This window comes from Daldinia childiae, assembly GCF_008694065.1.
Source record: "Daldinia childiae strain JS-1345 chromosome Unknown Scaffold4, whole genome shotgun sequence".
Lineage (NCBI taxonomy): Eukaryota > Fungi > Ascomycota > Sordariomycetes > Xylariales > Hypoxylaceae > Daldinia > Daldinia childiae.
In genome coordinates this window covers 3219874-3230269 of record NW_022984645.1, presented here as the reverse complement: position 1 = coordinate 3230269, position 10396 = coordinate 3219874, and the positions used below count along the sequence as shown (strand labels likewise).

Below are 10396 nucleotides of genomic sequence, written 5' to 3'. Positions count from 1 at the left end.
CTCTGAAAAAATGAAGACTCCATCTTCTCACAGGCTAATTGCCAATTTTCTTCAGTTAACCATTCGCGATAGAATGGTTGGTATCCTAATAAACCCCCAAGCCACCTCCCAACCAAAATACTAACGGCTTGAGAAATTCTATGCCTAAAAGGAACCCACCACGGCAACGATAGATATGAGCCTCCTGCGTCGAACGTCTGTTTATGTTAGCTACCTATATACACAAGATAGGCTCAAGTTAGATAAGGGAGAGAATAAAGCCTAATAGCTCACTGATATGACTTGAATCGGGTCAGGCCTCTTGCCACCAACCACAATCTCGTCCTGATACGCATACCAACTCTGGAAGAAGACGTTGTCAAGTTTAAAGGCCTTTAATGTCTGTTGGCCTGAAAGTAGAAACTTCGTCGTGCTATCTAGCGTCGACGCAGCGTCTTCCTGTGCATCTTTGGGGGACAATGGAGGCGGATATAATCGATGGTCAACCCATGGTCGTAGACGAAATTCCCCATCACTTGGACTTAATACGACTTCACGTCCGTTTACCTCTACGGCCAAGCGTCCCTCCAATACCTGCACGTACTCTTCCTGGTACGGATGGAAATGAAGAGGAGGCTTCTGCGATCCTAAAGCGATGAGGCGCGGATGAGCTAGATCAAAGGTCACTTCGAAAGCAAAGGAACGATGCGGATGGGTCATAACACGGGTGCTTATGGCGCCTTCAAAGCTAATAAATTTATTTGGTCAGAAAATAGACACTCATGGTCCGTTTTTCATATTCAAGACACTATCAAAAAAAGAAAAAGAAAAAGGAGCTTCATACCCCGTGAAAGTCATATCAGAATCTGAATAAGGAATGTTCTCCATCTTTGCCGTCAGGGGGTGCAACACGAGGGAAAAGAGTATTTTCAAGTTATAATTTCAGCGAAGAAGAGAATCGGCTGAGGGAACTATAAACGTACGATTGGAATTGACTATAACGAAAATATCTAATTATAGTTCGAAGCTTACCTACGATGACATTCTATACTGCAATCAATTATCTTTAACGCTTATCGATAAAGCTCGAGATGCCGAGGCTAAATAAAAGCACCAATGTATTATGTAAGCTTATAAGTTTAGATACGACGATGTCGTGACCATATCTAATGTTTATAGAAGCGCTCGTTTACTTTTAAGATTTTGGTAAAATACTCAAATATTTGCAAGCCTATCTAAAAATATTAGTTAAACCTATGCGCGATCTGCATGATGTATAAATGTGGTATTATATGTAAAGCTTCCTGTGTTGTTGTTTCATCATGGGTCAAAACTCAACCCCCTATCCCTACATCTCTACAATTCATCCCCTAAACAAAAAAAAAGACGTCAATAAATTGCCCCACTATAGCCTTTTCTACGTAACCACTCGTGAAGTCAATGGGATATTTAATTGCCCGGCAGGCAATAATTTCATATATATAGTGGATAATACCTAGGCAAATACCGTAGATTGAGTGGAGAGGTTTCTAGCTTTGAGATATCCTAACGAAACTAGTGTCGTCGATATCCGGAGCAACTCCGAGGCTAAGACATATCAGAGAAATTCACCGATTTCGCCATCGTTGCTTTAATAATTTTTTTTTTCAGAATAAGATGTAAGTAGACCAGAAGTTGTGTTTTCAAATACCAGTTTATCAGGTCTCTTATAGAGGTAGACGTTCACAAGCTGGTTTATATTAGTATCGTAGAATCCCATCATCATGACAAGAAGACCCTGATATCGAGTCTTAAGAATTTGAATTAAGCTAACTTTACATTGTGGGCCTTTGCCTCCTGAAGCCCACAATCTCTTACCGCCGTGGAAGAATTTCCGAATAAGGTCAAACAACTAATTCTAGTCTCTACACTAAATGCGGGCTCTTCCGCACCTGCGTCTCAACGTCATGGATGAAGATATGATTTGTAAGGTTAGGAGCCTCGGTCGTTATGGATAATGTGAAAAAACTTTCATCTTGCTTGGATATATAAGATAAGTTAGTTGAGCTGCTTGTCTGGAATCATACGACTTCTATTATCCTTATAATACTTCTAGACCCATTTATACCCATACTTAATACGTTAAACAGAAAAAATGTCTAGCATTACCTTCACAGTTTTCAAAGGCGACAAGTCTGGCGCGCCCAAGAAGGCCACTACGACTAAACCAGAGAAATTATCGGAAGATTATGTCCTAGTTAAAGTTACGGCTTCTGGACTATGTGGAACTGGTAAGTCTTACGTTAGGTCTATGAAACTCGAAGAAGCTGGTCACTAACTCATGAAATATAGATCTCCATTACGTATGTAATACTCTCACGTGGTCTAAGCGTGGTGATATAAGACTTTTACTAACCTGGCATTTAGAAAAATGATGATATGGTCTTAGGACACGAGGGAGTTGGTATCGTCGAGTCTACAGGACCGGCATGCAAATTCTTAAAGAAAGGCGACAGAGTTGGCTGGGGTTACGAGCATGACTCTTGCGGCCACTGTCAGCAATGCCTAAGCGGCAGCGAGACATACTGCCCTAAGCGTGCTATGTACGGATTCGCAGACCGGGACCAAGGCAGCTTCGCATCTCACGCTATTTGGAGAGAAGCTTTCCTATTCAAAATCCCCGATGGCATGACAGATGAGGATGCTGCACCTATGCAATGCGGCGGAGCCACCGTTTTTAATGCTCTTCACGCCTACAATACCACGCAGACAGAAACTGTCGGTGTGATGGGAGTTGGTGGCCTTGGACATCTGGCTATTCAATTTGCTGCCAAGATGGGATGCCGCGTTGTCGTTCTATCCGGCACTGATTCGAAGAAGGACGAGGCTATGCGATTAGGAGCGCACGAATTTATCGCCACCAAGGACGTGAAGGAGCTTAAAGTGTCACAGCCGCTGAACCGCCTGCTTGTGTGCACTTCAGCCCAGCCTAACTGGGAACAGCTTATCCCCATCCTAGCCCCAGGAGCATGGATTCACCCTCTTTCCGTCGACGAGGGCAATTTCTCCATCCCCTATTTACCCCTTTTATTGGGTGCCATTACCGTCCAAGGATCCGTTGTTGCTCCGAGATATATCCACCAGCGTATGCTTGAGTTTGCTGCTCTACACAATATTAAGCCTGTTGTTCAAACCTTCCCGATGACGGAAGCTGGTATCAAGGACGCCATGGACAAGTTGGAGCAAGGCAAGGTGCATTTCCGCGCGGTTCTGAAGCCCGAGTAATCCTTATGCCCGGAATGAGTTATTCGAGCTTGGGGGGAAATTACACAGTACGAAATATTCGATTATATGAGGCATGACTTTAACTATAGAAGGCAATCACATAGACTGGGAATTGATAGAGGTTTAGAGTGTTAGTTTCAAGGGCGAGTTGGATTGGAAACTGCGCCACAAATAAGTTAAATAGAAGTATGGAAAGACAATAGATTTACTACACATTTTAATTTTATATACAAGTACGTATAGTAACTGGGCTAGTTTATATTTCAGCAGTACATTTTAAGTACTATTCGTTGTCTATATTACGTGCTGTATCATTCGAAAGTTGCCCTCGCTAGCCCCCTATCTTCTACACCATCTTTTGCCGCTTTACTTAAGCCTGATTAAGCACTATTTAGGGGAGGCTTAGCCCTTACTTACGACAGCTTAGGGGAAATATTAAAAATATGTTAACAAAATGAAATCTTTTCCCAAATCAAGGGAATTAAAAATGGAATGTTAACTATAAATTTGTCGAGTTTTGCTTTATATGTAATAATATTATAGGCGGCTACACGGCGTGGAAAAGCCATTGCCAAGAACACATCGACAGACATGAAATGCCGCTTCGCTCCGTGCCGGGGTGTATAATTTGTCCTGTTTGTACATCAGAGGATCCCGCATAGCCAATTTACGGATGGGACTTGGGGGCCAATGGTGGTGCCAAGTTCGGCGGCGGGTGCGGCGCATTGTCTTGATGGAGGTAAGCACTTTATACGCCATAGCTTATTCTGACCACAAATTGGCCATGATGTTTACCTAGCTAGGTGCTGTAACGAAGAAATGTTGCCCAGTAAAAATAAATCTCCACATTAACATCTATAGCAATATCTATTACTTCTCCTCTAGCAAACATCTATCCCTAGCCTCACGAAATCTTGACTCCCAGAGAATTGGGCCATCTCTTGGCCAGGGTACTTGCCTGGTAAATCGCAGTCCTGGACCCGATTTGCCCCCCGCGTCTTTCAGGATCTTAACAGTCAAATCATATCTCTCACATCGGCGATCAAATTCGTGACGTGCAATTCTCAAATCATCGCGGCTCTGATTATCGATCCTTCTTTTTCTGTACTCTTCCGCAATATCAAGCGGAGTAAGCTGGCTCATGTGCAGTATCCGCACCTCTCTATTTTCAACATGTTCCCGTTCATAATTCCACATCAAAGCGTTAACATTTGATCTTTGCTGGAGTAGCGCACTCAAGGTAGACGTCATGCCGTTTTCCGCGCATAGGTGAACCAATGTACAGCCGTCCAAGTCGCCATCGGTTAATATGCTTCTCCGGGCATCCTCTAGTGGAAGTGGAAAAACATGTTCTGTCAAACACTTGGCAACTTGCACGTCAACTCTATTCGTCTCCCATCCTCCATGAACAGCGACGGCATATGCAAAGACGCTCGCACCCTCGAAAGAGGTATTGGGATCCCATTCTCTATCTGTGACATCCGCACCCGCGGACAAGAGGGTATCTATAGCCACAATGCCAGCATGTCTAGCTGCTGCTAGGAGAGGAGTTGTGCCATCATTTTGTTTGTGATTGACGTCTGCACCCGAGGAGCAAAGGAGCTTGATAGTATCATTGTACTTGCCCCTATCGAATGGCACTTGGGCTAAATGTAGCGCTGTCGCGCCGTCTCCATTCGGTGTATTAGGGTTAGCACCCTCTTCAAGTAGGACGCTAACGACATTTAGGTTTGAAGCTGGCATCTTACCACAAACTGCCATCATCAACGGGGTCATTCTCTGTATATCAGACCACCAGGTCTCTCTAGGCTGAGCCCTCCGAATATTTGGTGTTGTCAATAAGTCCATATTCCCTCCTAATTGCTTGATTGCTGAAACAACGCGTTTCAGGTTTGCTTTCTGGCGCCTAGGAGCCCCTTGGAAAGGCAGAAAGGAGAATCTAGCACCCTTTGTCGTGTGGCGCACATGGTTAGCACTTATACGGTGCAAGAGACCAAGTCCCTCTTCATCTACACGATTGATGTCAACCTCCAGGCCCATAGAGTTGATAAGCTCAAAGATAAAGGGTTCGTGCTCTAGAGCGGCGTAATCTAGGGGGTTGAGCCCTGAGGTAAAGCTCTCTGAAAAGGAGTAAGGCTCCTGATTGGGGCCCCCAAATCTTCTCAAGATTCTAATTCGATTGTCATATATGTAAGGGTCGGATTGGTCTCCAGTTCTTAGAGATGCTCCATACTGAAGAAGGATTTTGATTGTTGAGTGGCTTGAAGTAGCAACTGCCCAATGTAACGGAGTTCCTGCCGGTAGAGTAAATGGATAATGCGGGAACGGCAAAGGATGCGAGCTTATAGCACGAATCGTGCCGGAATGTTCCAATATCTTCTTTAAAAAAGACTCTTGTAACTGTTCTGGGAAGCAAAAAATCCAATGCAAACATGTGACACCAAAACTCGTGCATCGGTGTTTAGCGGACGCACCGTGGTCCATCAGGGTAACAGCGACATCCCAGGAACCTCGTGCACATGCGAGATATAGCGCAGTTTCGCCGTTGTCCGTTTTCTCATTGATATCGTAGTAAGTTACCGTTTCTAGGTAGTTGGATATCTCGGTTAGTGTCCCAAACACGGCTAACCAGTGTAATAGGTTGTAGCCTAACTCTGTTCTTTGGACGCTCGTCATAGGAGTAGACGCGGCTGGTTCTTTCTGGATAGTAGAATACCATATATTGTAGCCACCACGGAGCTGGAAGCTCTCCAGGGCAGAGTCTAGATCATTGATATATCGCTTTGCGAGAGTAGCTCCACTCGCGACTCCATCAAGCGACCACTTCTGAAGGCAGTGTGCGATATCAGGTCTTGGCTGTAGGCCAAAATACTCTAGCACTGCTGGAACAATAGCTCTCGCCGATAAGCATCCTAATGCCCCAGAATCCTGCGAAGCTGCAGCTATAAGGAGCTGTACTGTTTGGTCTTCAATACCAGGGAAATTGATAACTTCAATAGATTGAGCAAGGAAGGCACCAAGCAAGATAGTCGGGTCCGTATTCGCTACCATTTCGGTTGTACCAAAGCAAAGCCCCTTGGCGAATTCATCCGGTAAGATAGGAATTTCCCAGGAAAAACATGGCAATCTACGTTCGATCATATGCTCGTATGATGGCAGAGGACGCTCAATAGACCCTGACTCCTGGGAGACGTAATCAAAGACTTCAGCTGTCTCGTAATCTATAATTTCTTCATCACTATAATAAGTTAGTACTCTTGCTAGTCACCGTAACAGGCTGAAACGTAACTTGAAGTCCTCATTTGTTACGGCTGCAGGGAAGAGAGATGTCAGAGACTCCGGCCTTCTGTCTGGCTCGGGTTGTAACAAGGCTGGCAGAACTGGTTCCAAGAACGATAGCGTCCCAAGGATTGTGTGTTCGGCGTTTTTTATCTTCTGCTCTATGCCGGATTGAGGATTAGACCGAAGCTCGTTAGGCGGCGTTTGCCCATTTTCGAAAAACATGCTCCAGGTTAGCAGTCCAAAGGAATAGTTGTCCGCTTTTATCAACCCATCATAGGTCAAGAGACGCCCACTCTCTACTTCGGGAGCTTGCCAGCCCTGAGTTCCACCCAGACAAACACCGTGCGCAAGCTCAGTATCACTTACGCATAAGCCAAAATCTGCTATCTTGGCGACACGACGATGATGTTGCTGGAATATCAAGATATTTTCAGGTTTTAGATCTCCGTGGACGAATCCATTCTTGTGCAAGGCATCTAAGCCATTGGCGATGTCACAGGTGAAGTCCCTTTTTTCGTCGTAGTCTGCATTTTCTTTTTTTCCCTCTAAATACTTGTTGAGTGTCCAGTCAGCCAGCTCCATGACGAGTGAGATGGGCGAGTGAATGCCGGTCTGACTGAAAGTCCATGATAATAATCGAACTATGTTTGGGTGCTGCCTTAGGGCCTTGTTTGTCAGCGCTGCGACTTCTACGTAGACGTCGTTCAAATATCTTCGAGCGGATTCGTGCCCATGGTTCAGACTCTGGTCGTGGTCCAGGACGAACTTTGGTTGTTTAATGGCGACCCAAACGTGTTCGCATCCAGTATGGGTGTACGTCATGATTGTTTGTTTTGTCACGAGGAACTGGGAGCCTTGCCCCAAGTAGTGTCTGGTACCACAAGATAGAGCTGGCCCATGCAAGCCGCTGGAGTCGATAACCTGTATAAGGAGGTTAAGACCACGATCATGTTGACTTTCGGAAGTAATGTTGGCAATAATGTCCTTCGTCTCCTGTCGGCCCGACACGTCGTTCTCGTAAAATCTGGAGGAGCGTCTTCGACTATAGACGAAGGTTAACTGCGATGAGGCAGTGGTGTAGCTCTGCATGTTTCTAATCTATATTTAATATTTAATCGGTGCGTTGTAGGTGTTAGCTCCGAGCTTTTTACGGAAGATGGAGAGAGGCTGACATCATCTGGGTACCTTAGGTAGTAGGCCATAGTTGAAAGGTAACTTTCCCGCCGAAAGGTTCATGTCGTGTAACACACCCAAAATTGATTCGCCCTGTTAGAAAGAAAGGGGTAAAAATTTTCATCTTTTCATCATTATGGTTTTCGAACAAAACAATATGAATGATTGGTACAATCAGCTCAACGACCGGCTCCAGTCGTCGATTCGCCGACGTACCTACGAGAGTGTTCAAGTTCTTGTTCTTTACTGGAAAGATGGCCACGAGGGGTACCGAAAGGAAGGCCAGGCTGTGCGAGAAATGTTCCAGAATGACTTCGGGTACCCTGCCAAAGAGTTTCCTATACCAACGACTAACAGTTATGCCCAACTCCTCCAATTGATAACTACCTCGCTCAACGACATAGGAAGTGTGGCGAATGAGAAAGGCGCATCTTCTCTCCTCATCATACACTATGGTGGACATGGTGACGCAGACGATGATAGATATGAAGGACAGGAAAGAAGATCAGTATGGGCAGCGTAAGTTCTTGAGAATTAAGGGGCGACCTGTCATCCCGTTATACTGAGGCTCAAACAGACATGAGGAGGGCGATCCAATATTGAAGTGGTACATGATTCAAGATCAGTTTGATGAGATCAACAATTCAGATACAGATATACTTCTCTTGCTAGACTGTTGCTTTGCAGCACAAGCAGGCAGAGCGCGCCATAACTCGCGTAGCAGGTTTGAAATAATGGCAGCGTCCGCCATGGGAATGAAAACACCGGCACCTGGCAATACCTCTTTCACAAATATCCTCATACGAGAGATTCGCCAGAAACTCCAGGATGATGGCCACGTCGATATGAACTTACTACATGGGCAAATGTGTAATCGCAAAGTAGATCTCTGGGCAACTCCAATCTACATCTTACTCAAGAAAACCAAAGGATCAGTTCAGCTGCACCCGGGCTTCAAGGCCGCTACTATCACATCCACACTAGTTCGAGGAGAAGCCTCAGAAGCCACCTTTATTCATCTCCTAGTCCAAGTTGAGCAGGAACTAAATTCATATGAGCTTGACGAGTTCTGCCATTGGTTAGGCACCGACACGCCACATGCTGTGTCAAAGTTGGTGTGCCAGACAACCTCCAAGATCAGTGGTGCCATTGACGACATGGCTAAAAGTGAGAAGGTCATCTTCAAGGGTCTAGATTCGCCCTCAAAAGAGGAGATAACAAAAGTATGGGACAAGGTTGTAAACCTGGTCGAGCTTTTTCAAGTCCAGCAGCATGGGCCACATCTTTCACAGTTGGATGCAGAGGAGAAAAAACTTCGAGCTTCTGAGTTTTTGCGTAAACTAAGCCTTGGAAATAACGAAGTCTTGGAAACTCTAGAGAGAAACATTCTTTGCGCCGACGGCATGGACAATCAAGATAACCTAGAAGAAGCTATTCATGACGATACAGTTAATGGCCTAGGCATGGTAGAGCAGTTTCGACTTCGACAAATCATCTCGACTCCGCAGTCCGAAAATGCGGGTGACAACTTACCTCACGCGTCATTGGGGTCTCCCAATGCAATTGCCGAATACAAGGAGTATAGCCAGTACATCGACAAGGCCGAGCTTCCTGGACTAACCGAGCGAGTCAAGCTCCTCGCGAATCTCTTGACTTCATCTAAGAGTCCAGACTTCCGGTCTCTAAAGTGCCTCTCATGGGACCACCAGCCCTTAGAATACAAGTACACATTTCAATTCGAGGTGCCTAAGCGATACCAGTCGCCTCAATGCCAGTATAGGAGCCTACATTCGATCATAAGAACAGCGAAAGCTTCCACGAGGCCGACTCTGGACGAGAGACTCCGAATAGCATTTTTGCTAGCCAGTGCTCTACAGAAATGGCACTCGGTCGGTTGGCTACACCAAGGAATTAATAGCCATAACATCATATTCTTCAGAGTACCTGGCCAGGAACGTTTCGACTATAGGGAACCCTTTCTCCATGGATTTGACTTCGCCAGACCAGACTTGGACCCATCCATTGGGAAGCCCCCTGATGACGACACATTCGACATATATCGCCACCCAAACAGGCAGGGCCCATCGCGCCGTGGACATCGGAAGATTCATGACATATACTCTCTAGGGGTGGTCATGCTGGAGATTGGTTTATGGCAAGTCGCGTCGGATATGAGAGATCCCCGTTCGAAACGGACGAGTAAACCAGAAGATCTGCGGAATTTGTTCGAAACCGCTTCATCAAGCCGCCTTCCGCATTATATCGGAAGGGCTTACGCTTCCGCTGTTCATACTTGTCTCCAGTCATCATTCGGAGTTAAGATGGATGATGAGCGTGGGTCGTTTTTAGCACGAGCTTTCCAAAGCCAGGTCATTGATAGGCTGAAAGAGGGTATCCAGCCGAACTGAAGGCCTGATGTATAATGGAACTGTGGTTAAGAATTAAGTAGTTGTCCTAAATTGAAGTCTTCGATGGGGGGAACTAAAATAATGACTAAATCTATAGGATAGATGTGGCGTCTTGTACTTTCACTTTCTCCTTTCTACCAAATTCTAACCCGCTATCTGACCAGCCATACGGCCCATAGCCACCCACCCTTCGCTCAGAAATCGGTCGGTATCTAATCCGCATTTTCCCCTGTATTTGCTGCATCCGTTGCTATGAAGACGACAAGCACAGCTGCATAGCTACTCGCGTT

The 10396-nt window shown here is 45.6% G+C and overlaps 4 protein-coding genes across 4 annotated transcripts; 2 read left to right on the top strand and 2 right to left on the bottom strand.

Moving 5' to 3' along the window:
* Positions 1 to 261: 261 nt before the first annotated feature.
* GL218_05170 (uncharacterized protein) lies at positions 262 to 867 on the bottom strand (the record flags this gene model as incomplete). Its single annotated transcript, XM_033581816.1, has 2 exons — positions 262 to 727; positions 824 to 867. The coding sequence occupies 2 exons, from the start codon at positions 865 to 867 to the stop codon at positions 262 to 264; spliced, it is 510 nt and encodes a 169-aa protein (XP_033435814.1).
* Positions 868 to 2113: 1246 nt separating this feature from the next.
* GL218_05169 (alcohol dehydrogenase) lies at positions 2114 to 3243 on the top strand (the record flags this gene model as incomplete). The annotated part of the gene is made up of 3 exons (XM_033581815.1): positions 2114 to 2249; positions 2311 to 2321; positions 2386 to 3243. The coding sequence occupies 3 exons, from the start codon at positions 2114 to 2116 to the stop codon at positions 3241 to 3243; spliced, it is 1005 nt and encodes a 334-aa protein (XP_033435373.1).
* Positions 3244 to 6507: 3264 nt separating this feature from the next.
* GL218_05168 (CBL-interacting protein kinase 33) lies at positions 6508 to 7614 on the bottom strand (the record flags this gene model as incomplete). The annotated part of the gene is made up of 1 exon (XM_033581814.1): positions 6508 to 7614. One exon carries the CDS (start codon positions 7612 to 7614, stop codon positions 6508 to 6510), a length of 1107 nt encoding a protein of 368 aa, XP_033435372.1.
* A 1241-nt stretch (positions 7615 to 8855) lies between these two features.
* Positions 8856 to 10106, top strand: GL218_05167 (uncharacterized protein; the record flags this gene model as incomplete). The annotated part of the gene is made up of 1 exon (XM_033581813.1): positions 8856 to 10106. The coding sequence occupies one exon, from the start codon at positions 8856 to 8858 to the stop codon at positions 10104 to 10106; it is 1251 nt and encodes a 416-aa protein (XP_033435371.1).
* Positions 10107 to 10396: the final 290 nt, after the last annotated feature.